Source organism: Equus quagga, chromosome 7 (genome assembly GCF_021613505.1).
Source record: "Equus quagga isolate Etosha38 chromosome 7, UCLA_HA_Equagga_1.0, whole genome shotgun sequence".
Classification (NCBI taxonomy): Eukaryota; Metazoa; Chordata; class Mammalia; order Perissodactyla; family Equidae; genus Equus; species Equus quagga.
The window spans coordinates 124,800,599-124,828,169 of record NC_060273.1 but is presented as its reverse complement, the minus strand read 5'-3'; the positions used below and the strand labels follow the sequence as shown (position 1 = coordinate 124,828,169).

General features: G+C 36.2%; 1 protein-coding gene across 2 annotated transcripts in view; it reads left to right on the top strand.

Moving 5' to 3' along the window:
* XRCC4 (X-ray repair cross complementing 4) overlaps positions 1–27,571 on the top strand; it is a 287,532-nt gene that overhangs the window by 207,836 nt on the left and 52,125 nt on the right. Inside the window, exon 8 of one of the 2 annotated variants that reach the window (XM_046668024.1) lies at positions 26,682–27,435. The exons of the other annotated variant lie outside the window; for it this stretch is intronic. Coding sequence (XP_046523980.1) covers positions 26,682–26,793 — 112 coding nt within the window. The 3' untranslated portion in view covers positions 26,794–27,435. Of the gene's footprint in view, positions 1–26,681; positions 27,436–27,571 lie in introns of those variants that run through there. 2 annotated transcript variants of the gene reach the window in all.

The window sequence follows — 27,571 nt, the reverse complement described above, 5'->3', positions numbered from 1 at the left end:
AATCTTTTGTATTTCTGTGGTGTCTGTTGTAATTTCTCCTCTTTCATTTCTGATTTTATTTGAGCCTTCTCTCTTTTTTTCTCGGTGAGTCTGTCTAAAGGTTTGTCAATTATGTTTATGTTTTCAAAGAACCAGCTCTTTGTTTCATTGATTTTTACTATTGTTTTTTCAGTCTCCATTTCATTGATTTCTTCTCTGATTTTTATTATTTCCTTCCTTCTACTGATTTTGGGCTTTGGTGGTTCTTCTTTTTCCAGTTCGCTTAGGTGCACTCTTAGACTGTTTATTTGAGACTTTTCTTATTTGTTGAAGTAGGCCTGTATTGCTATAAACTTCCCTCTTAGAACTGCTTTTGGTGTATCCCATAAATTTTGGCATGTCATATTTTCATTTTCATTTGTCTCCAGGTATTTTTTTATTTCTCCTTTGATTTCTTTGTTAACCCAATTGTTCAGTAGCATTTTGTTTACTCTCAACATATTTGTGACTTTTCCGATTTTCTTCCTGTAGTTGATTTATAGTTTCATCCTGTTGTGGTCAGAAAAGATGCTTGGCATTATTTGAGTCTTCTTAAATTTATTGAGACTTGTTTTGTGGACTAATATATGATCTATCCTGGAGAATGTTCCATGTGCGTTTGAAAAGATGTGTATTCTGTGATTTGGGGATGCAGTGTTCTATATAGATCTACTAAGTCCATCTGGACTAATGTGCCATTTAAGACCAATGTTTCCTTATTGATCTTCTGTTTGGATGAAGTGGAGTGTTGGTATAAGTGGAGTGTTAAAGTCCCCTACTATTATTGTGTTACTGTCTATTTCTCCTTTTATGTCTGGTGATAATTGCTTTGTATATTTAGGTGCTCCTATGTTGGATGCATAGATATTTAGAAGTGTTATATCCTATTGTTGGATTGCTCCCTTTATCATTATGTAGTGCTCTTCTTTGTCTCATTACAGTTTTTGTTTTAAAGTCTATTTTGTCTGATATAAGTATTGCTACCCCTGCTTTCTTTTCTTTCCCATTTGCATGGAGTATCTTTTTCCATCTCTTCACTTTCAGTTTGTGAGTGTCTTTAGGTCTGAAGTGTGTCTCTTGTATGCATCATACATATGGGTCTTGTTTTTTAATCCAGTCGACCACCATATGCCTTTTGATTGGAGCATTTGTCCATTGACATTTAAAGTAGCTGTTGATAAGAATGTACTTATTGCCATTTGTTGTGTTTTCTCTGGATGTTTTAGTAGTTCTTCTCTGTTCCTTTCTTCTTCTCTTGTGGTTTGATGGTTTTCTTTAGTATTATGTTTGGGCTCCTTTCTCTTAATTTTTTGTGTATTTATTATAGGTATCTGGTTTGTGATTACCATGAGGTTCATATGTAATAACCTACATATATAGCAATTTGCATTAAGTTGATGGTCTCTTGAGTTAGACCTCTAGCTAAAAGCCTCCCCACTTGCTACATTTTATGTTTTTGATATCATATCTAACCTCTTTTTCTGTGCACATGTGTTACCCTCTTATCATAGAAATAGATAATTTTAGGGGACCAGCCCTGTGGCCAAGTGGTTAAGTTTGTGCGCTCTGCTTCGGTGGCCCAGGGTTTTGCCAGTTTGAATCCTGGGCGTGGACATGGCACTGCTCATCAAGCACGCTAAGGCGGCATCCCACATGCCACAACTAGAAGGACCCACAACTAAAAATACACAACTATGTACCAGGGGCTTTGGGAGAAAAAGGAAAAATAACATCTTTAAAAAAAAATAGATAATTTTAGTACTTTTGTGTTTTGACCTCCATATTATCTTCATAGGTGGTTCATCTGCTACTTTTACTATATATTTGCCTTTACCAGTGATTTTATTGCTTTTTTTTTGATAATTTTCTTTTTCCTATTTGTGGTCTTTCCTACTTAAATAAGTCCCTTTAGCATTTCTTGTAAGACTGGTTTCTTTGTGATAAACTCCTTTAATTTTGCTTGTCTGGGAAACTCTTTATCTCTCCTTCCATTCTGAATGATAACCTTGCTGGGTAGAGTATTCTTGGCTGTAGATTTTTTCCTTTCAGCATTTTGAATATATTGTGACAGTCCCTTCTAGCCTATAAAGTTTCTGCTGAGAAGTCCACTGATAGCCTTATGGGCTTTCCTTTTTGTGTAACTAACTGTTGCCTTTCTCTTGTGGCCTTTAAGATTCTCTCTTTATCTTTAATACTTGACATTTTAATTCTAATGTGTCTTGCTGTGGTCTTGTTTATCTCTGTTTTGTTTAGTTCTTTCTCTGGGGTTTGTCCTGTTCCCTTACTTGGAATGTATTCCTTTGTCTCCTCATTTTGCCTCTTTCTCTGTGCTTATATCTATGATATTAGGTAGGTTAGCTATGTCTCCCAGTCTTGGAGAAGTGGCCTTATGTAAGAGATACCTTATGAGGCCCAGTAGTGTGCTTCCCTTTTGTCACCAGTTCCAAATGTTCCAGGAGTGTCCCTTGTGTAGGCTACATGTGCCCTTCTGTTACAGCAGAGTTGCTCTTAATGCAGGTGCCCAGGGAGGCTAGGCCGTTGCCCTGGCCTGCAGGTTGTAATTCTCAGCTGCATGTGGCTGCTATGGACCCTTCAGACACTTTATCGGGCATGGGAATTCCCAGCACAGTTGTCTGCAAGGTCTAGTAGCACATTCCTGTTGCAGTTTTTCTGTTAAGTGAGGAGGCACACCCTGCCCTGCAGAGGCAGACCCACTGACCCAGCTGCTGAGGTTATGCAGTCTACAAGTTGCCTGAGGGCTTACTGTTGGGTGGAGCCAATACCTAGGGCAGGCTACCTACCCTGACTGAACTGGATTAAATCAGCACTCCAGCAGGTGGTGCAGACCCCTGGTCTAAGAGGCCAGGGGAAGAACTCCAGTGGCATCTGCCAGGGTCTGTTTCAGCATGTCTGTACTATGTCACAATAATGGCTGCTGCCAATGTCTCAGTCCCTAGGGAGGTCTCACCCCTCACCGAGATACACTCAAAGCCTAAGTGAGTCTCTTTTCACCAAACAGCTGTGCACCTTTCTTTCTGGTGATTTTAGGTTGCTTTCTGAAACGGGTGAATTTGTGCATGGGCCCTTTAAGGGCAGGCTTTTTTCCCCTTGTGTCTGATAGCTTTTCTAGGGATATTCCCCGTTATAGTTAATGGCCAGCAAAGCCAGGTGTTATGACACTTGTGCTGAGTCCAAAAGTTGCTTACTATGGTAATGCTCCCCTTCTCAGATCTCCCCCTGCTCCAAGGAAGGCTTCATACCTTAAGATTGTTCCCAGCCGTGAAGTGCCACGGCTTGACGATGGCTTTTTTCTCTCCAGGAAGGAATTTCTGCCTCTTCCACCTCAGTCAGCACTGTGCCCCATTGTGGGGGTTCTTTTTATACAGTTTTCAGTTCTTTCTCAGGGGTAATTGTTCCAAGAGTAGTTGTAAATTTGTTGTGTCCATGGGAGAAGGTGAGTTTGAGTCTGTCTACACCACCATCTTAATACTGTACTTCCGGTGACTCCAGCAGTGCATTTTTTTAAGCATAAAAAATATATTATGAAAAAGATGAGTTTATTTCAGGAAGGAATAATTATAGTATACCACATTAATAGATAAAAAGAGAAAAACCTTATGATTAAATCAATTGATTCATAGAAATTTAATAAAAGTCACCACTTAGATATAATAAAATTTCTTTGAAAGTTAGAATTTATAGGTATTTCCTTATGTACCCAACAAAAACTCATGAAAGATAGAAGCATTTCTTCAGACCAAGGTTCCCACGATCACTACTTCTATTCAGTATTATATTGGAGAGCCTGGCCAGTGCATATAGAGCACAAAAAGAAATAAAACGTATAAATCTTGGAAAGAAAGACAATTTTCAATATTCACAGTTCATATAATTGACTACATAGAAAACCCAAAAGAATCTGCAGGTAAATACTTTGAATTAATAAGTATTTTATCAAAGTGGCTCAATATGAGATAAAAATACAAAAATCATTTGCATTTCTATATACCAGCATCAAATGATTAAAAAATGTTATTTAAAACATACATGGATTAAATTATAAAAAGATGGAGCAAATTTTAAAATTTGAGAGATAGGAAGATTCAGTATCATAAAAATTTCAGTTCTTTCTAAATTATCTGTAGAGTCACTCCATTTGTAATCAAAATCCCAATAAGGCTTTGGCAAGTTGTTTCTGAAATTTATGTGGAAGAACAGTAGGCCAAGAATAGCCAATGCAGTCCTGAAGAAGAATAAAGTGGGAAAATTTCTCTACCAAATATCATGACTTGTTATATAGGAATAGTAATTAGTAGAGTATGGTATTGACTCTGACACAGACAACTATGTAAATTAAACAGAAGAGTCTAACATTATACCCATGTTTATATGTAGATTTTATATGTGACAAAATTGGTGATCCAGTTCACTAGGGAAAGAATCAACTAGGAGAATTGGTTTTCTCTTTGAAAAATAATGAAATTTCCTGTCCTCCTCAATCCTACATGAAAATAAATTTCAAATCAATTAAAAATGTGAACATAAAGGTCAATAGTTTAAAAATTTTGAAAGAAAACACATGAGAATATTTTTAAGGTCTTGAGGAAGAGAAGAGTTTCTTAAACAAGTCTGAAAGACAGCAACTCATAGAAGAAAAGATGTGTAAATCTGACCACATTAAAATAAAGAGCTTCTGTTCATCAAAAGACATTATAAAGAAAATGACAACCCACATACTGAGATAACATACTTGCCGCCTTTATAACTGACAAAGAATGCATATTCTCCTCCTAAGTCAATAAAATAAAAGGCAAGCAACCCAATAGAAAAATGGCCCAAAGACTTAAGCAGGTATTTCAGAGAAAAAACACACAAATATCTTTTAAATGTATGACAAGATGGTCAACTTCATTAATTCTCCATGAAACATGTATTGATGACAATGGGGGGAAGAGAAACTTTATAGTAGAGAAGCATGGCAGACACTAGCTTGTGATCAAAGTGAACAGCATCAGTAATGGTACAAACTGAAATCTTACACCACTTGATCGGATGTAATAAGGAAATAAGTCCACTTCTGTGATAGTCCTGCCAGAGGTGTGTAACTTTAATCAAACCATGAGGAACTATCAGGAAAATTTAAGTACATTCTACCATCTAACTGGCCAGTCATCATCAAAAGTACCTCAAGAAATGACTGAAGAACTGAGAAAGAAGACTAAAGAGATATGACTACTAAAATCACGTGTGGTTTTGAAGTGGAGCTTTTTGTTAGAAAGGATTTTATTGGGACTATGGGAGACTGAATGGAGACGGAGGATTAGATGGCAGTAATGTGTGAGTGTTAATTTGCTGATTTTGATGGTCGTCTTCTTGTTACGTAGGAGAGTGTTTATAAGGACATTTATGCTCACCATGTACTCACGGAAATAATGAGGTAACAGGGACATGATATTGGCAACTTATTTTCAAATAATACTGTTCCTACAACTTTTCTTTCAACCTAAAAAGTAAATTTTTTAAAAATGCTACAGAGAGATACTATTTAACAACATTTTAGCAAAAACTTAAAGTTCTGACAGGATCAAGTGTTGGAGAGAAATTGATTAACAGGAACTCTTAAACACTGCTAATGGGAGTGGAAATTAGTTCGAACACTTTGAAAAACTATTGACAGTGTTTTGTAAAAAGAATTCACATACAGTATGACCTGGAAATTCAAATCCTAGGCATATTACCAAAGAGAGATTCTACTATATGTGCTCTAAAAATTTTATATAAGATGGTCACAGCAGTGTTGTTTGTACTATATATATGTATATAGTCACAATATAATGTTATACGTGGTGAAAATGAATGAGATAGATGAATCATAGTTACCTAATGTTGAGTGAAAGAAGCAAGTCACAGAAGGCTAGCTATAGTGTGATTCCACTTTTATAAAGCTCCAAAATAAAACAGGTTTTATACGAGATATTTAGGAATTTGTATATATGTAATAAAACTTTCCTTTTTAAGGCAAAGGAATGATTAACACCCAATATAGGATAGGATTGTGCTTCTGTGAGGAGGCAAGGGGAGCAGCTTGGAGAAAGGAGTGTGTTGCATGTAACCGTATTGGTAATTTTGTAGTCTTAAGTGGTGGCATTGCAGGAGTTTGATTTATTATTATGCTTTATAACTTATATGTATTTACGTGTTATATGTATATCGTATGTACCAAATATTACATAAAACTATTTTTAAATTGTTGAAACCATGGAGGAGTGATTTTAGGTCACAGGTTTGGCTCTTCCCTTTAATGCTGGTAAGAAACCCTTTTAAGCCTGGAGAAAAAGGGGAAGACGTAGCAAATCAACCTGCCAGGACATTTTTTGACTGTGTAGTCAAACAATAAATGAAAGAAAACCCTGGGGCTAAAGCGTTAATATACTGCTCAGTATTATGTCGTAAGGGCCTCGGTTATTTGAGAATACTTCCAGCTGCTTCTCCCTCAGCCTTCAAGTCCAGCAGGGGTAGCTGGGTACAGTACTCGAGACGCTTTGATGCTGTGTGCCCTCCCGGTGTAGTTTCCTGACCTAAGTGTTTCATAGAAGTAGACTTTGGCATTCCAATTTTCTTTGTTTTAAAAGAGTCTCTTTGAAGCAGAAAATTAAAGTCCTCTTAAAAGGACTTTGCTGTTAACTAAAGAGTTCCATTTCTATTTGTCAGACAGTTCTCCGACACATGAAGAAAACAAGCAAATCGATTATATAAATAGGTAGACAGCTTTATGAAACACAGACTAGTGACCCCTGGAGCTCCGAGAATCGGTGTTGTACAGCAGAGATGCTTCCTGACAGCTTTCACATGGGCTTTGTTTATCTGCAGTGAATCCATCTATATTGAATCAATATTTAAACTATATGCGAAAGAAAACATTCACAATAGTGTGTGACTGAGCTCATTGTAAGTGAACGTTTACCCTAACAGTCATTAACTGGAAATATAGGAGTTGTGTGGCCACTAAACATTTTATTTTCTGTTGAAGTAAAATCCTTTGAAAAGGAGAAGATATAACGTGAACTTTATTGTCACAATCTTTTCTCATAAGAGGCAGCAATAGACATCTGTCTCAAAGACATTTGACTGAACACATATGATTATCACTTACCTCTCCACAAGGATAATATAGCAAAGCAGCAGAAGAGTTTACATTTGAACATCTCAAAGTACCCATTTTTATATTTTCCACTACTTCAGGATGGATAGTACCATATGGCTTCCACATAAGTGGACCTGTTACTAATAAACTAGGACTGATGTGTAATTACGCTTTCAGTGATTCGTCTGCGAAACACCCTGGGTTATTTTACATAGAAGCATCTGGTTCACATGTGTACTGTGGTTATTCTGTGCTGATTGACATCTGTATTCTTCTAATAAAGTCTCAGTTGCACAGATGTGAGCTATTGCCTTCTTTCTTATACAGACAAAACCTGCATTTGAAAAATCCTTCTCTCGACCCTGAATGTGAACATTTCAATGTTCTACGCACACACACACCACTTGTACTGTGACTGGAACATAACAGAAATATTTCATGCAATGTATTTCAATTGTTGAACAGATGTATGTAGGCACCTTTATCTCTTTTTATGTTTGTTTATACCATGACATCTGTTTTTGATTGTAAGCTCAAAGAGGGCAGTGACCATGTCAATTTAGTATTATGCAGACAGTGTCCAGTAAAGCATAATTCACTTTCAAATGCTTGCTAAGTATTTGTCAGTCAAGATGGTGATGTTAATGACTTTAAGAAAAAATGGAGCTTATAATCTGACTGTAAACACCTTTTGGTCTTGAAGAAGTATTTGCTGTAAATGGCCTTGCTTTCAATTTCACACATTATAATTAGCCAGGTAACACACAAAGCTATGTTGTTTTGAGCAGAATTAGTTTACTTTATTTTCGAATAAATCTTTAGTGATATAAGATTTCAAAGAGGTAGAATTCAAGGCAAGTTTCATGAGAGATGTAGCATTTTAGCTGAGCCTTCAAGAGTAGGTAGAAATTGGGCACGTAGTAATGAAGGGAAGGGCATTTGAGGGCAAGGGAAAAGGGAAAGAGGCATCAGCTAAGAGCATGGAGGAGACCAGCAGGCCTGGGTTCAAGTCCTGCCTTGGCTATTTATAATTGTGAGAACTTGGGTGAGTTGCTCAAATATTTAAGATATTGATTTCTCATCTGGAAAATAGAGACCATAACAGGACAGGATTATTGTGACAGTTACATGAATGAGGAGCTTAACACAGTACCTGGCATAAGGAGAACATTTAATGAATGTTAGCTGTTACTCTCGGTGATAAATTAGCAGCTTTAAATATACTTTCAATGGAACTTTGAATATTGAATTTGAAAAAACTGGAGAGCCAGCTCCAGGTTATGTGCGAAGATCTAAAACTTCGGGTTGAAATTCTTATTTGCACCAAGAAAGGTCAAGGTCCTCTTCTTAAAAAGTCATATTTTTCCCTCTTAAATTATTCTCTTCAATTACACATGCAGCAGAGTGACATCAGGGTATAATCATGTATGCTTGAATTAAAATACCAATATCACAATGAATAAGACACTTTCAATGCGTAATTTACCTTTGTTTTTTAGCCCTTTTACTTTTCCTCTACACGTCAGGCTCAGAAGCATTGTCAACACTGACTCTTCACGAATCCTGTGAGAAAACCCTCTTTACCTTGTTTCCAAATTTATAATAACCATTTATTTCATGTGGAAGGAAGAGAGTTTGGCCCACACTTCAACAAGCAGACATAAACACCTGTCTCCTGTAATAGGTCATATGACCTAATCTAATTTCCCTAAGAAAAATTAACAAAAATAGCAGTCAGTGTATGATATTTATGAGGTCCAGCTCCAATGTGTAGTATTAAAACTGGGAAGCAAGGGGAGTGGTCTTCAAAGAGAAATCTAAAGTATTTCTAATCATTTTCTATTTTGGCAATATGCAAGTATTTTAATAAATAGTCTTCACTTTCCCAGGTTTTAATTTCTTTTTTTTTCCAGATTTATATGGACAGTTAATGTGTCCCATTAACATTTTTATCTCTTTGTAGAACTTTAATCTTCCTGTGGTAAAAATCACATCATTTCAAAAGAAAACTTTCATTAAAAAATAATTTAATTTCCAAGTAGTTAAAAAGTGTATATGCTCCTCTGTTGCTTGTAAGCTGTGTTTATCCCTTTAACATTCCTAAGAGTAAGAACTTTCAGGAACTGTAATGTTATAGTCACCCATTTTCAATTAGAATTAAATACCCCTGTTGCCTTAAGAACAGTAACTAGAAGGAGTATGTTCAAGGGTGTTCATTGAAATGTGATTTCAATAGGCATTTAAGTTGTTTATAATTTTTGTCTGTGAGTAGAGAATTAGTTAAATTTTTAAGGTACTTAATGTAATGGAATACTATGAGGCCATTAAAAGTGATTATGTAAACCCATTATTGACCCATTATTGGCAAAAAAGGTGTTCCCCAATGGATTATTAAGTGAAATATGATACAAAGTACTTTTCATAGTATAATTATTTTTAAAAGACTGCATAGTTGTATATAAATTCAAAGAAGATATACACAAAAATATCAACAGGTGAATGGACAGAGGATGATTTTATTTTATTCTATTTTTCTGAGGTTCTTTGAGTCTTGCAGTGTACATATACTAATTTATATACCAAAAAACAAATAATTTTTGTTATTGCTTACATCCACTGGGATCTATATGGGATTTAGAATTTCTGTATTTGAAACCCTAGTCTTTTTAAGAAGTGATTAGGGAAACTCTTTATTTCTTTTTACGAAATGTTTATTTTAAGCAGTTACTATTTCACCCTAAGGAATATTTGTTTGATTATGACTCAATACCGAAAATAAGTTAGAGAGGAGATAATATGGAAAATTTAGATTCATAACTTTGGGTGAAACCTAAAAGTTCTTATTCTCTTCTATCCTGAAAATACAATACTAGAATTTTGGATCTAGAAGGGACAGTCCAGATGTGGAAATAACCTTTTAACTTCATCTCACCTAAATGTTGGATATTTGGATTGGGTTTATCTGGATTTCTAACAGGGTCTATCATTATTTTAATAAAATTCCCAAGAATATAAATAAACTTTTTCCTTAAATATTGTGTTCTGATAGAGCAATCAATTCCATTTTTTTATAAGAAAAGTTGCTCAAGGAAAGAAAACACTTATTGCTGTTATGAATAAGAGTTACTTTTAATCATTAACAGCCAACTAGCTCTTCAAAAGTTATGAAAAATTACCATGTCGTAAACATCAAATAGCATTTTATGTGTAACACGGTAATTTTTATGTATATATCTGCAAATACAAATAAGCCTACAAAAAGGAAAGATGTGTTCTTGACATCTAGATTTGGAACTTAAAATATTTTTTAATCTTATAAATCAATATTTTGTATACACTTCATCATAGCATGTTATATTTGTCTAAATATATTTTTTCTCAACTAGATTGTGAGATTTTCAAAGTTTGGAGTTATATTTTATTTGTTCATCTCAGAGGCCAGCACAGTGCCTGACACTGAGAAAATATTGGTTGAAGCAAAGAATGTGTGAAAGACAGGTTCTTATATTTGTGTTGACTGTTAGTTCTCATGATGACTATTTCTAATAGTTTGTTTATATCACAGGCTAAATGGTCTTTGTGGAATGGTCTAAGAAAATCTATTGTTTATAACATTTCTGAAAAATGTGTGCTGAGTTTAAGTTTCAAAACATACTTTAAAAAAAAAAAAAACTCTTTCCTAAATTGTAAATCTCCTGCGTGTGGTAAACTATACATAGACAACCGAGGTTCCTGCCTTCTGGAAACTTACATTGTTACAAATGGGATTTTTAATGGCTCCTTCTAGTCACTTCCAAATTTCTTAGTTATAGAAAAGTGTCCAGTGATAGAATAGGAAATATCAAATATCTTTCTTCTTTTACAATATGACAAATGGGGCTGTTTTTACAGAAAGCAGTAAAAGAATGCATTATATAGATGGCAATTTAAGAGAATTAAGAGTTAAAGTTTTCTCTGTTTTCCCATCTATAGAGGCTCAATAACATTTTGAGAGGAGGTAATATATATTTTAAGGGAAATTATGATCAGACTGGAGAATCCAGCTGAATATTTTCCATGCATGTTTATACCCTGTTCAATTTTCATGGTTGTCTTTTGGGGCTGCATGTGAATTTATGGATGACAGCTTCCCTAATTCCAAACAAGTGTTAGAATTTCTTGGTTCAACATTTAATTTCTGTTTATGGTTTCTGGTTTTTGAAATCTGATTCTCCTTCTTGATTGGTCATTGATTGTGAGATTGATGGTGATAATTCCTTATTGCTAATAGGGTTCACATTTCTTCTCAGAAGAAAAGACGTATAGAGCTGAAGATTTTATTTAACTTTAACTTCTACTTGCATTATTAAGGAAAGTATGATTGCTTACTTTTTCCTTGTTGTTTCTCAATAGCCAGATAGAAGAGGTTTAAACTGACTAACATTCCTAAATAATAATAATTTAATTAAACTTAAGTTAACAGAAAATCCAACCAACTGGAGTCTTCTAGTAGTTGGGTTCTGTGTGTTCACTTAGAAACTTACCAGCTTTTGCTAGTGAGGCTTTTAGCCTGAGGATTGAAACACCATTCATTTAAACACACCTCTCCCTTTCCAAGTATTCCAGTAAAGAGGGGTATAAATAAACTAATGGTATTAGTGTGAACTTGTAAGCAGGTAAATTAATAAACATCAAAACTACTGGGAAAAAATAATTTGTTACTTCATTATAGAAAGTGAGCTAACTACTGGCCAGCAATGCTGTCAGAAATTAAAATGTACTTGCTAACCCATAAATAAGGTTTAAATTTATTTTATGTGATAGTATTTCTAAAAAAGCCTATCTTACTGCCCTTCTGATCTGGGATGGGTTTTATTCTGTGTAAATTATGTGTGAAACTAGCCATAGTTTGTTTCCACGCTCAACTCTAGGAGAAGCAAAAAGGCAAACACCCTCAACAAGAGACTTTTCAGTCAAGTTCAACAGACACACAGTTCTGCATTCTAGGAACTGTGCCAAATTCAGAATGAAACAGTGCTTTTACAGCATAGTCCCTGTTTTGGAGTTGCTTACAATATAACTGACAAGGATGTGCAGAATTAAAGTCTGTAGTTGATACTCCTTCCGTTGAGAGTTGATTTCTCTCTCTCCTCCCCTCAAATCTAGGTGGGCTTTTGACTCATTAATAAACAGTAGAATGCAGAAGTGATGCTGTGTGATTTCCAGAGTCTAGGTCAGAAAAGGCAACCTTGTGCTTAGAGCCCTAAGCATTGATGTAAGAAGTCTGACTACCCTAGGCTGCCTTGCTGCAAGGAAGCCAGGCCACCAAACACTCTCCACCAGCCAGTCCTCATCTCTGTGGGCTCCCAGCCCAAGCACCAGATATGCGTGGTTGAGCTTTCAGAGGATTCCAGCTCCCGGCCGTGTGTCAGCCCCAGTTTGCCAGTATTCCTAGCTAAGGCCCTGACACCATGGCATAAAGACAAGCCATCCCCACTGTGCCCTGTCCAAATTCCTGACTCACAGAAAGTATGAGCACAATCAAATGGTCATTATTTTGTGCCAGTAAGTTTAAGGTGGTTTGTTACACAGCAGTGGTTGCTGGAACAAAGACCTGCTTGATTTAGGACGTACTGTTGGAAAATACGAGATAATTAATTTCTCTGCCTAAGAGAGTATGGATGTCTTCCCAGAAGCAGTGCCATCTGAATATGGCTTTCAATGATGAGTAGGAGCTTGCTAAGTAAAGAAGTTAAGAGAAAGAGTCCTCAAGCTAAGGGAACTGTGTGGAAAAGTAGGGCGACGAAGAGAGAATGATGTGTTTGGTGGATGACAAGAGCTTGGTGTGCAAAAGCATTGGCTAGTTAGAGCCAGAAAGGTAGACATGAAACTAGAAATCAGGCAATCATTTCTTTCTCTTTTTTCGCTATGCCAAGGGAGTTTCAACTGTAGCCTTGGAGGAGTGGAAAGTAATACTCAGACTTGTGTTGTAGAAAGACAATTAGCAGCAGTTGGAAGATGGGCTGAGGGAGGAAGAAATAAAAGGCAAGGAGAAAAGTTAATAATTATATAGTTCAGATGACAGAGGATCAAGACTGAGATCTGTAGCTTTCTCATAGTAGCAAAATAAGATCAGTTAGGTAACAATTGTTGTTTGAATTGTTAATCGATTATTTACTGAATTTGTCTGTCTTAGTAATTAAATGCTATAGCCAGTCCTGCATTTTGGCATAGCAAACCAACGCCTTTACAAAACATTGACTTCATTAAATTTGTTAATGTAAATTTAACATAAAAGCTTCTTCCACTATAAATTTTGGAGAAATAATTTAAAAATACTATTTTTCTATTTTCTTAAGGCATTGATTGCAGTAGGACGTTTAAAGAAATGAGACCAAATTGTATCAGTTAATGCTAACAGAACTATATGTCAGACTTACTCTGCTTCTTCAAAATACACATCAGTTCAGTACAAATCTTGAAAAAAATGGTAATTTATGTAATCATAAAGAAATCACAATGAGAAAATGTATATAGTGTACTTAGTAAATATAGTTATGTAAACACAGCACACAACTGTAGTCAATAGCTTTATGTGTGGATTTGATTGACTTTTAAATAACATTTGAGATACTTCACATATTTTTAGTGGTAAATGAAAGTTTAGTAGTGACATTTGAACTTTTATTGGAATCATAATACTGTACATGTAATAAACTTTTCAAGGGCAAAAAGGTTAGATAGATCTTTCTCCAGTCATTCTGAGTGTATAGACTACATTTTCCATGGCTGTGCTCCCATATCTACACAGTAAATTGCTACCAATTGTAGATACAGTGATTTGTTTTAAAAACATTCTGCCTCCGTATACAATTTGGTTTTACTTTACAATTTAGTTATATTTTGAAATCAACTGAAAAGTTTAATCTTTCTAATTCAAAATCAAAATCCACAAAATTTTGTATATTATTTCCATCTGCCTTCTTCCATCCTCTGACCCCTTTCTGACATGTTTCTTTATGACAGACAGAAAGAATATCTCCTAGAATTTGAGCAGTAACACTCGTTACTTTCACCCATAATACCAAATTGAATGAGTAACTTTGTGAAGTTACTTTCTAGTTTGTTTATTTTATGTATCGGTTATATCATATTTTATTTATATGAAAGTTATATGATGTTGGTGATACTCTAAAATAGCCTGTTTTCTTTAAAAAGTCTGGCTGCCCAGGGCCAGCCCAGTGGCATAACGGTTAAGTTCCCATGCTCCACTTTGGCTGCCCAGGGTTCTCTGGTTTGTATCCCAGGCACAGACCTATGCACCACTTATCAAGCCATGCTATGGCAGGCATCCCACATAAAGTGGAGGAAGATGGGCACAGATCTTAGCTCAGGGCCAGTCTTCCTCAGCACAAAAAAAAAAAAAAGGGAAGATTTACAGCAGATGTTAGCTCAGGGCTAATCTTCCTCAGAAAAAAAAGTCTGTCTGCATAATTATCTTTAGTCACCCATACCATGAAAAGCCTAGAAAAATATTCAGGAAGGATATTCAACAAATCAAAAAGGGAGGAGATAACGTAGGCCACAGCACAGGATGGCAGTGATGACACGTTCACTGCTTTGTGAACAGAGGAATTAATTAGACCAGGTAATTTTGAGAACACTAAGAATAAAGTGCACTGGCATGAACTAAAATAGTGGAAAAATCTGTAAATTAGAGAAGAAACTGAATTCTTTCACTGTAAAACAAAAGATAGCAGAGCTTTAAAAAAGAAAAAGAGGAGGAGAGAGAAGGACAGAGCTTGGTATTTATTTGCCAGGAAAAGGCATTCTTCTTTATTTATTTGCTGCCAAAAAAAAAAATTAGCAGTGAAATAATTCACCAAGTATTTTATTTCCCTGAAGAGAAAAAGTAGATGTTTTTTAATTGTTAGAAAGGAGGTTTACAGGTGTTTGTGCTAATTAAAGATCAAAACTAGATTCTGGGGGCTGGCCCATGGCCGAGTGGTTAAGTTTGCGCACTCCACTTTGGTGGCCCAGGGTTTCGCCGGTTCGGATCCTGGGCACGGACCTAGCATTGCTCATCAAGCCATGCTGAGGTGGTGTCCCACATGCCACAACTAGAAGGACCTACAACAAGAATATACAACTATGTACTGGGGGGCTTTGGGAGAAGAAAAAAATAGATTCTGAATAGGACAGAATCAGTCCAAACTTCAGTACATAACAGGTTGAAAAAAAACAGTCCCATTGTTTTTTGGTCCAGAATAAGTCTGAGCAATCAGTTAGGATCAGTTTAGGTCTGGTATACTGAGGTCACTCAAAGTGTGTGGTCAGGACACACTAAGGTAGCTTGCAGGACCAGTGCAAAATGAAATCACAGAGCCCTTTTCTTCAAAATTATGAAGAATTTCAAGACAGTGACAGCAGAGCATTAAGCCAGGGATGAGGCCCTTCTAAGCTTGTGGCCCTGTGTGACTGCCAGCGCAGGTCATAGGCCCATGAGGGTGGCATTGTCTGTGGTTCTTTAACAGCCTGACTCTTTAGAACCGTCATAGGGAAAGCCAGCTCCCTGTTGTGTTACCCCAGACAGAGGCTGCTGTGAGCGCATATTTAGGAGCGCTCGGCAACTCACTGTTACTTCCATCTTGGCTTGTTTGTTTGCTCCCTTTGTATCCCAGGCATCTAGCGCTGTCTCTGACCTGTGATAAGCACTTAAAAAATAGTGAACAGGTAGGTGATGGATGATGGTACTTGCCAGCCTCTCTCAGTGACTCTGCTTCAGTTCATCTCTAGATAGGAAGACCCAGTATGGGTACTTTTGAGCTTCATGTCATATTACACAGACCTTGCAGATGCCTCCTCCAGCCAGCTTGAGGGTTTCTTATAGCTCTGGGCTTTGCATGCCCTGCTCTCACTCAACCTATTTCTCTATTCAGTTATCCTGAAACCTATTTAAGCTGATAGATTAGAATAACAATTGAGCCTTAAGTAAGTTAAGGCTACAGTGGTATGCAGAATAATGCTTCTCCCTCACAAAGATGTCGGGGTCGTAATTCCTGGAATCTGAGACTATATTAGATCACATGGCAAAGGGAAATTAAGGTTGCAGATGGATTAAGGTTGCTAATGAACTGACCTTAAAAGTTATCCTGGATTATTCAGGTGGGTCCAGTGTATCACAAGACTCTTAAGTAGAAGAGAGAGGTTGAAGGAGAGTCAGAGAAAGAGATGTGACAAAGGAAGCAAGGTCGGAGTGAGGGGATGTGAGAAGTCCACCAGCAAGTGCTGGCCTTGCAGATGGAGGAGGGGGCAGCCTCTGGAAGCTGGAAAAAGCAGGGAAACAGATTCTCTGGTCGAGCCTCCAGAGAGGAGCACGGCTCTGCCAACATCTTGATTCTAGCCCAGTGAAATCTGGGTCAGACTGCCAACCCCCAGAACTGGAAGATAATGAATTTGTGTTGTTTTAAGCCACTCTGTTATGGTAATTTGTTACACCAGCAGCAGGAAACTAAAACAGCTGGTTCCACACTGTGGCGAAACTATCATTCCTGGTCCCTCGTTCCATAGAGATTGCTCAGCTCCGTGGTTGGGTATTATTGTCTGCCCATGTTTTCTCCGCTTCTCTTGGTAGCCAAAAGTAGAGTTCTGTCTTCTTTTTCTGTGTTTTTATTTTCCTTCATTGGACCATTAAGTTTTTGGGTTCAGGCTAGTAGATGTTATATTCTCAGAGAAGCAAGTAATGCAGCCTGTTCCAGAGAACACTAGTTTCTTGGAATATTAATAGCTAAGAGATAGTGAGAAAAGAGGCTTTGGCTGCCAAATTCATTTGTAAAACCTAGGATAAACAAGCTCTTTTTTTTTTCTTCAAGCACTTTAAAAAGATATAATCTGTGTGTAAGGTTTAAAAACAATCTCAACAGTTTAAAAGAATATTCAGCAAAAAAGTACCTCTGTCGTTCAGCCCACAGTTCTCTCCTCAGAGTCAGCCATTTCTAGTGGGCCATCACATCCTCCCAGAGTGATTCTATGTACTTGTAAACACACATAGACCTATATATATGTATGTGTGTAAATATGCACACACTCTAATTTCCTACACACACTCTTCTGCACCTTGCTTTTGTTTTACCTAATAATTTAATTAACAAGTTTATTTATGGAAGAACTTCCATGGCTTTTAAAGCATAATATCCACATGAAATACTTAGAGAACTTAGTGTAGAAAAATAAATATTTTCCAAACGTTTTGGACCACAGCTTTCATTTTTTAGAGTGTCTCGTGGAACTCCTTTTTGAGACACACTGCACAACACCCAGCTGCCTTCCTCTGGACTAGTAGTAAGAATGAGTGACCCCTACACTGGTGTAGCCTGAAGGGTATGGGCTTTGGAGCGGGGGAACCTGGGCTAATATCCTGGCTTCATTGTTGACTTGCCTGCCTGCTGGCTTCCATGCTTACTGGCTGTGTGGCTTTGGGCAAGTCACTTGGCTTTATTGAGCCTTCTTGTTTACACTGGCTACCTCATTTATTCAGTCATTTGTTTATTAATTAATACATGCAATCATTGGGACATTTATGAACCAGGTCAAATAAAGCAGAGTCTCTCCGCTTGAGAAGCTTCTAGTCTAGTGAGGGAGACTGCATTTATAGCACACCGAGCAGCAATAAGCAATGGCCTGCCTTAAAATTAAAGTTGTAGAGAATAATTTTCTACCAAGATGACAGTTTTCTACTTTTATAGGCATAGATCAACAGTAGCAAATATCAAAACTTGCAAGGAATGCAGGAAGAAGTGGGGTTTAATGTAGGGCATTTCAGGTGTTGATCTTTTGAAGCATGTATGGACTTTGATTTTGGCCATCTAGTGAATTGCCAGAGTAATATTATTTATCTGAATAAAGAACAGTAACAGTGACAAAATCTTTCAATTTCGTATTATGAAATTCCTGCATAAATTTTGGCATCCTTGTAAATTATGGACATATTTATCTTAATGATTGTGACTTTAAACATTGAATTATATAAAACTAGAGATTTTTATATATTTTACAGGAAGTTTACAGGAGAAATTTTAGAATTTTTGTCCTTTCCCAATGTCTATAAAGCATTGTGTGTTTTAGCATTAAATGTATTCACTCTTCATAATTCTCCTTTCTTTGTTTCATTCAGAATTACCTAGTGTATGTCCATTTTTTTACTCTTGATAAATTCCAACAGCAAAGTAATAGTCATTAGAAAAAGATATCTTTAGGAATTTAATTGAAAATAACTAATGCAGTTTCTTTTATTTGCCATTTTGGTTGCCAGAAAGAAAGTTTCAACTTCTTTTCTCTCATTTTCTCAGGCCAGTGAAAGGCCGTCTGGGCCTACCAACTTGCAGACAATGTACAACACTCGTTTTGCTGAATCCTCATGACTTCAGTCAGTTAACTTATTTAGGAGACGCTTTTGGTTTTTATAAGGTCAATCAGAAATTTGAAGCCGCTTTTCTCATTTATTTTAAGAACAAATATTTTTTTTAAATACTGAGATTTAATTTGAAAATATGGTGGTGACTTTGGTGATGTCAAATCTTTAAGCACATTATTTAAAACTTTTCCATTTAGAAGGTGTTTCTATAATTGAGTTTTTTCCATAGTGGGAATTCTGTTAAGGTCCGAGTGATAGCTGACTAGCTATTTAATAGTAGCAAGTACCTAATACTTTCATTTGGCTGTTTTTTGTGATCATTTTGATAAAGGTTTGATTTGCTACATCCTAAAAAACAAACCAGTAGATGTTTGGCTTTTATTATTACCAAATATTGTATGTGCCAGCCAATGCTTAGGTCTGATTCTCTCCCTATAGATTGCTCTTACCTCACCTCTGTCTTCATCCCTCGCCCCACATCTGACCTTAACTCTAATCCCAGGGGAAAGTCAGAGATGACGTGGGTGGATGACAGGGAAGTTGGTAGTAAAACAAAGTTTTAGATATATAATTTTTTTTAATAATGTGAGAGAAGCAGCTACTTTACTGTGCTTTGGTGGCCACGCAGGAATTGACCATTTTGCTAGATTTTTGCTGTGACTGCTGTAGTCCAAGAGTTTAAGACTTCCTTCTTCCCAAAAGAAGACGTTGCCTGTTCTTCTTATCGGTAATAAATCAAAAGCATAGCAGCATCCTTGCAGGCTATCCTCCTCGACTCCAGATAATTCATAGCGGGTAAAAATAATTTACCTAACCTGTGTTTACAGATTCAGCAGTTAAAGTTGTACAAAAAGCCAGCATTTAGGTGGCAAGTGGAAACAGCACAAGCTGTGGGCACACAAAATAAACTTGGTCCTTGGCTTCTGTGACAACACTTCTCATAGCTCTCAAATCGTTCCTTTTCAATCTTCTTTTACTCCTTTTCCTCTCTAGCTGTCTGCCCTACATTTTAATATTCTCCAGGATTCCATGTTTTTTCTCTGGTTGACTTTCTCTGGGCAATCTCTTTAACTCACTCATTTGCCGTTAGTGGCAGGGATGTGGCAGTGACTTCTGTCTCTGTATGCGTAGTTCGCACATCCCTCCTGAGCTCTACACTGATAGACTCATCTACCGACTCAACATCTCTCTCCATTTGGATATCCTGCAGTCACCCAGACTCACCCAGTATGTCTAAAGTGGATCCCTTATGCCTAATGCTAAACCTGCCCCTCTTCAATGTCACCATCTTCACCATAACTAGAGTTATAGGACTCAGAAATCTGAGAACATTGTCATGGAAGAGCAAATAAGATCCAGAACTATTAAGTCCATGCACAGATATAGACACACCACACACACGCACGCACACACACATACACACCAGTGTTCAAAGAGTAATACTGCAGAGGTTTGCATGTTTTTGAACTTTAAATAAGGAGAATCATATTGTGTGTATTCTTTTATGCCTTGCTCTTTTGGTGAACATTATGTTTGAGATTCATGCATGTGTATAACTGTATCATAGTACATTGTGTGAAAACTATGACTTATTTGCCCATTTTCCTGTGAAGACATATGGGTAGTTTTTAGTTTTTCACTGTTAGAAACACTGCACCTGTGAACATTTGTGTTATCTCCTGACACACATACGTAAATGTTTCTCTAGAGTGTGTGCCTAGGAGTGGAATTCCTGAGTTATAGGTGCTTACATCTTCGTGTACCTTGGCAGTTATTGCCAAATTGTTATCCACGGTGGTTTCCAATGGTTACACTCCAACCAGTAGTAATTTATCTTGTTATTCCATGTCCTGCTTGATCTTTGATATTCTTGGACATTTTAGTTTTTGCTAATCTGTTGTAAAATTACTTACTAATGGTTGCTAATGCTTATTTGCCCCCATTCTTTCCTCTTCTTGGAAGTTCCTGTAGTCTTTGGCATATATTTTTTAATTATGTTGGGTTTTTTAAATTATAGGATTTCTTTGGATAGTAATCCTTTGTTAGTAGCATATGTTACAGTGTCCTCCCCAGTTTGTGACTCATCTTTTCAGTCTATTTAAGGTGTCTATTGATGAAAAGAAGTACTTACTTCTAAAATCACTGAATTTATCAGTTTTTGCCTTTATGGTTTCATTTTCTGCCTTTAAAAAAGGAAAACTTCCCTATTCTAATATCCTAATGACATTCTCCTTTATTTTCTTCCAAATGCTTTAAAGTTTTGCCCTTGTCATTTAGACGTTTAATTCACCTGGAAATGAATTTTATGTGTATTGTGCAGGTAGAAATATAGTTAGGCCACATAAACATTGACTTTTGATTTTTGATTTCAGAACCATTGTTTATTTCATAGTCAAATGAGCATGATTTTTCAACTATCATGGTGCCATCGGTCATTACACATTTTCCTGGACCTCTCACTTTGCTCAGATAGGCACCTTGTCATGTTTCATAAATATTATTCTCAGAATATGTTATAAAATGCAACTAATCCACTCCAAACAATACTAATGCTTCCCTTTTAAATAAGAAAATCTTGATAGTCCAGCCATGGTAATATCATTTTAAACTCAGCTGAGAAAATGTCTATACAAAATGAGCCAATAGCTGGAAATACCAATGTAAAAGATGTTGGTAATTCAACACCCAGAAAGTTAAAAGAGAAGGCAATCGTTCATTCTAACATTTTAGAGAAACTTTCTCAGGATGAGATATTTCTTTTGACAAATTTAACTTTTTTTTTTTTTATTGAGTTATTGATAGGTTACAATCTTGTGAAATTTCAATTGTACATTAATGTTTGTCAGTCATGTTGTAGGTGCACCACTTCACCCTTTGTGCCCACCCCCCACCCCACCTTTCCCCTGGTATCCGCTAAACTGTTCTTGGTCCATAGTTTTAAATTCCTCATATGAGTGGAGTCATACACAGATTATCTTTCTCTTGCTGGCTTATTTCACTTAACATAATTCTCTCAAGGTCCATCCATGTTATTGCAAATGGAATGATTTTGTTCTGTTTTGCAGCTGAGTAGTATTCCATTGTATATATGTACCACATCTTCTTTATCCATTCGTCTGTTGCTGGACACTTAGGTTGCTTCCACGTCTTGGCTATTGTAAACAGTGCTACAATAAACATTGGGGTGCACAGGACTTTTGGGATTGCTGACTTCAGGCTCTTTGGATAAATACCCAGTAGTGGGATGGCTGGATCGTATGGTAGTTCTATTTTTAGTTTTTTGAGGAATCTCCATACTGTTTTCCATAGTGGCTGCACCAGTTTGCATTCCCACCAGCAGTGTATGAGGGTTCCTTTTTCTCCGCAACCTCTCCAACATTTGTTGCTATTAGTTTTAGATATTTTTTGACAAATTTAACTTTTGATCTACACTATTTATTGTTAATTAGATGGTGGTAGTACAATTTTGATCAAGTTGTAATAATCTTTTTCGTGTTTGTGTGTGTGTGTTTTAATGCAGTGTGAAATCAAGCTAAGAGAACTTAGAACTTCAATTATATTGTTGAGAATTTAAGCCATCTTTTAGTGAGGTTGTCATCATCTGAAGAAGTTTCATTTTATTCTCTTTATTTGAAATAGTCCTTATACTTTAGCCTTTAACTGTACCAAGGTGGTTTCTTAATCTGTCATTGATCTTTCTTCTTTAATCCACATCATTCATTTGTTCCACAGATATTTTTTCAGAACCTGTATTTTGCAAGGTAGTCTGTGCTCAACTGTTTGAGTACGACTGTCTCAGAATTTGGGAACTGAAAGAACTCAAGGTCATTTATAATAATCCTAACTTTCCACAAATTAAGAAACCAAGATCCAGAAAGATGCAGTTGCCTGATCGAGAGCTCATGTGGTGGAGCATCAATAAAGATCTCCTGATCCTGTTGAACCATGTTGTTCATAAAAACTCTGAAAATCTGCCTGAGTCCTAAATATTGATATGATGTTTATAGAGATTCCTAAAGGGCTAAATCATTGTGAACAAATTTGTATCACATAATCCTTGCCTTGAAACTACTTATAAAATTTTTAGGATGAAAAGACGAAAATTTGAAAAAAATTTAAGTTTTTTAATTTGAAAAAAAGTAAAGAAAGTAAGAAGTTTAACTGAATGCTTCCTGAAAGCAAGAATTCTGTGTTACCTGTATCATATTTGTTATATTTTCCTAAAACAGTGAGCTGTTCATAGAACATACTTAATATTGATTAAATGAATAAAGCTGTATATTGTAATATAAAAAATGCACAAGGGATATGAACAGAAATTTTTCCAAAAAGTACGTACAGATGGCTAAAGACACATGAAAAGATGTTCAGCATCACTAATTATTAGGGAAATGCAAATCAAAACCACAATGAGATATCACCTCACACCTGTCAGAATGGCTATTATTAAAAAGACAAGAAATCTTAACAAGTGTCAGAGAGGCTGTGGAGAAAAGGGAACCCTTGTACACTGCTGTGGGAATGCAAACTGGTGCAGCAACTATGGAAAACAGTATGGAGATTCCTTGAAAAATTAAGAATAGAACTATTATATGACCCAGCTATCCCACATTGGGGTATTTATCCAAAGAATATGAAGACACTAATTTGAAAAGATATGTGCACCCCTGTATTCAATGCAGCATTATTTACAATAGCCAAGACATGGAAATAGCCTAAGTGACCATCAATGGATGAATGGATAAAGAAGATGTGGTATATATTTAGATATATATGTTTGTATATACACACAAACACACACACTGGAATATTACTCAGCCAAAAAGAAAAAAAGTTGAAATCTTACCCTTTTTTGACAATATGAATGGACCTTGAGGGTAGTATGCTAAGTGAAATAAGTCAGACAGAGAAAGACAAATACTGTATGATTTCACTCATGTGGAAGATTAAAAATAACAACAACAAACAAATACATAGATACAGAGAACAGATTGCTGGTTACCAGAGGGGAAAGTGGGGTGGGGAGGGAGTGGTAGAGGGAGTCATTGTACAGTGATGGATGGAAACTAGACATTTGGTGGTGAGCGTGATGTATGTATACAGAAGTCGAATTATAGTGATGTACACCTGAAGTCTGTATAATATAAACCAGTGTTACCACAATTACAAACAAAGAAATGTAGAGTGCAGGTATTAGTTACTTTAAATCATCAGAGAAAAGAAAAATCAGCCTGAATGTGGAAAGTTAAAAAAAAAAAAATGCTTCGTGGTAGATTTACAACTTAAAGTAGGCCATAACTAATGGTGGTAATTTAAGTAGACAGAGAGGAACTCCCAAGTTTCAAATTACTTATTTAGCTCACTTTCTATTAAGACTTTAGATACAGGTTCTGTGAGTTATTTGCTTTCAAATTTCACCTCTAAGAATGAATTCTTAGAATAAGTGTGTTCATGAAAAAATACTTTGATAAATATGCTAAGGTTAATTATGGTATTGTTTGTAAGACCATTAAAAAAATGGGACCAACTCAAATATTCATCAGTGGATTGATAGTTAATACATCCAAATTAAAAGTAATGATAAATAGGGGCTGGCCCCGTGGCCGAGTGGTTAAGTTCGCGCGCTCTGCTGCAGGCGGCCCAGTGTTTCGTTGGTTCGAATCCTGGGCGTGGACATGGCACTGCTCATCAAACCACGCTGAGGCAGCGTCCCACATGCCACAACTAGAAGGACCCACAACGAAGAATATACAACTATGTACTGGGGGGCTTTGGGGAGAAAAAGGAAAAAAAAATTAAATCTTTAAAAAAAAAATTAATGATAAATAGATCTATATTTTTCAACATGCAATGACATTGCTAATATATTGTAGAGTAAAATCATCAAGCTGCAAGGTTATATAGAGAAAGTGACCTCACTTTTGAAAAAATACATATGAAAATACAAATAATGCAAAATAGGATAATGTACATTTTTATTGTCCTCTTTATGCTTTTCAGAATTTATAAAAAGTCTTAGAGTAAACATTTATTACTTATAAAAATGATTTTTTTCTTTTTTGGTTGTAAGGAGAGTTCTAAATGTACTCTGTTGACTTACCAGGGATAGGAAAGCTGTAGAACAGTGACCTCCATTCATTGAACAACTTGAGCATCTAACATGTGCTGGGCACTAAGAACGAAGGAGTCAAAATCTGTTTCTTAAGCTCCTCGTGACTTTAGAAGGAGATGAGAATCATAAATGGAGCATCAGGAATCTATTTCCTTCAGACTTTCCTCTTCAGTGTAGTCCCTTTGTCTTGCGCTGACTTTTTTTTTTAGCTAAACTGATATATCTCTGTGTTCTGGTTGTACGTTGTCTAGACTATGAGCAAAATTACTGACGTTTTTCCGTGTCTGACTTTTTAATAGAAATAATTCAATTCTCTATTTTGTCTAAGAAGACAAAAAGCAACTCTAAGACATTTAGGGCCAGAGAAAAATCTTGAATGTGTTTGGAGTTGACATTGAAAACTTACACATGTAATAATTATACTTTTATCCTGTACTGTATCATTTTCTCCTCCCATGGAATATATTTTTAGATATTTAATTACATGTTACAGTAATTATCTCCATACTTATTGTTGATTTTAACATTGAAACTCCCAGGGGGTAGTACTTGTCATCTTGACAATGCATTAACGCCTAGCACCTTGGCATTCCTGTGAGGGTAATGCTGTCTGAACTTGGTTTGCTCAGGATAAGACAGAACCTGTCCCAGGTCTCATGGCGCCGACAACGGATATTTGCATGCAGTCATGAGGCCAAGGAGGACCCTGTGGTGGCTTCATGTTTAAGAATCTGTGCAGCTAAGAATGAGTGCAGGCCTTTTGAAATACTCATAGTCTAAACATACTCAATGTTTGGGGATTTTTAATGGGCTGTTCTTTTAAATTAAAGACACTATTAGCGGGAGCTCTTTTTATAGTTTATGCAATATTAGTAACTACTAATAACAGTTTCCAAATGTTTTGTCGGAATTTACAAGCATTTTTATTTGTAACACCTCATTTAGTCTTTAGACTACCTCTGAGGCAAATATTATTATCTCAGTTTTAGAAATGAGAGAACAGAAGTTCCGTTAGGTTAAATGACTTGCCTAAAGTCACAGAGCTGATAAGAAATAGACCTGAATTCAAATCTTTATGTCCTGACTTCAAGTCCCATTCTCTTTCAGCTATACCAAGCTGCCATGGCTCCTCCTCTGCCTTTGAAGTTGGAAATATGAGGGTATTACTGAGTATTACTGGGTTGACTCAACCTAGTCATAATTGCCCCTGAAGCCACCTCTAATCGTGAATATTAAGCATATTTTATTTAGGTTCCATAGAGAACCGCTGACAAGGTTTATAGCAGGGTATAAACATGTTCCGAAGCTGTCCTGGTTGAGCTCTTTTACCCTCCAGCTTACCGTTTTTAAGACTAGTTAACAATCAGTGATCTTGCCTTTTATCCTAGGCTCAAAGAGAACATTTTCATAAAAATAGAGATCAGTGCGTTGATGTAGTGCCTGCAGTCCTGAAGCCGAATACAACTGTTACTAAATGAGGATATGGAGATTGAGTAAATGAGTGTGGACCAACAGCATTTCATCAACAACTGCTAAATGTGCAGGCGTTATTAGTTATGTACATGCTGATAATCAAATGACCACGAGGGAAATTCGTGTGATCAGAACTCCCTGCTGTTAGGAGATTAAAGTGCATGTTAATAGGTAGAATTTAAGAGAGCCAAAGGAAAATGTAAACTGTGATGAAATTATTAAAGAAATGGCTTGAGAAACCTTATATCGTGGCATAAAAATACAGCACAGAGAATATTTCATTTCTCAACCTTAATTATGAATATTGTCGTAGGCCGTTGAATTTTTGTTAGCTCAGAATAGACACAAATTAATTCTAAAGCAGTTAAAGAAACTAAACTCCCTTCATCTCTGTTTGTGTTAAGTCAGCAGAGGGAAATAAGTCTCTAAACCAATTCTATAACAGAGTTTAACTTTTGTTTCACTCATGTATCTCTTAATATTCTTTTACTCTATACGGAATTTTTAAAAATAAAATTATCTTGATTTTCTTTTTGCTCTAGGCATGAACCTCCACTACCTGAGGCGTTGAGAAAGGAGCACAGCTCAGCTGAAAACATGTCTTTAGAAACTCTAAGAAACAGTAGTCCAGAAGACCTCTTTGATGAGATTTAACTGTCTCAGAAAAGTACTTTGATGTTCACTAGACTGTACTTTCTATTCATTTCTTTAAACTGAAAAAGCAAAATTTCAACTCAGCAGCAGCTATTACTGCACCTTACAATTTAATTACATACACACCGAGTTGAAACCATTGTGCAGAGTGGATTACACGTGTATGAAGATATGATTTGATGACAATGGCACATTATTCTAAACTGTTCATTCAGCATGACTATAATTACATAAAATCTCAGACTTTTTGTTGCGAAGGACACATTTATCTTATCCAATTCACACATATTATATGTGGTAGCTGTCTAACATCCTGTCTAGGAGGATTTTGGAAACAGGACAGAGAAAATGTCTATGGTGCTTTTTTGAATAGTCATATTCTGAACAACGATGTTTGAGCATTTTAATTTGTGGAATGATGTATAAAAGCTATTTTTAGTTGTACACAAGCAACCTGAAAATCTGATGATAAAATTTTTGATGTATTGAAGACTTTGTGTTCTTAATAATGTTATTTAGCTCCACTTTTTCCTTTATAAAGTCCTGCTCCTATAGTAACGTGCTTATTAATATAAATGTAGCCCTCTTTTGTATCCAAAAAAGAATACTTTTCAGAGATTGTTAATAAAAGATTTATCTTAACATGTACAAGGGCCTTCTTTGAAGACAGGGACCTTGTCGTATTCACTTGTCTATCCTCAATAACATCTGGCACTTTTTTTTTTTTTAATATTCACTATTCCTGCTTCTTAACCTCTCATTCTGTCTTCACTTCTCT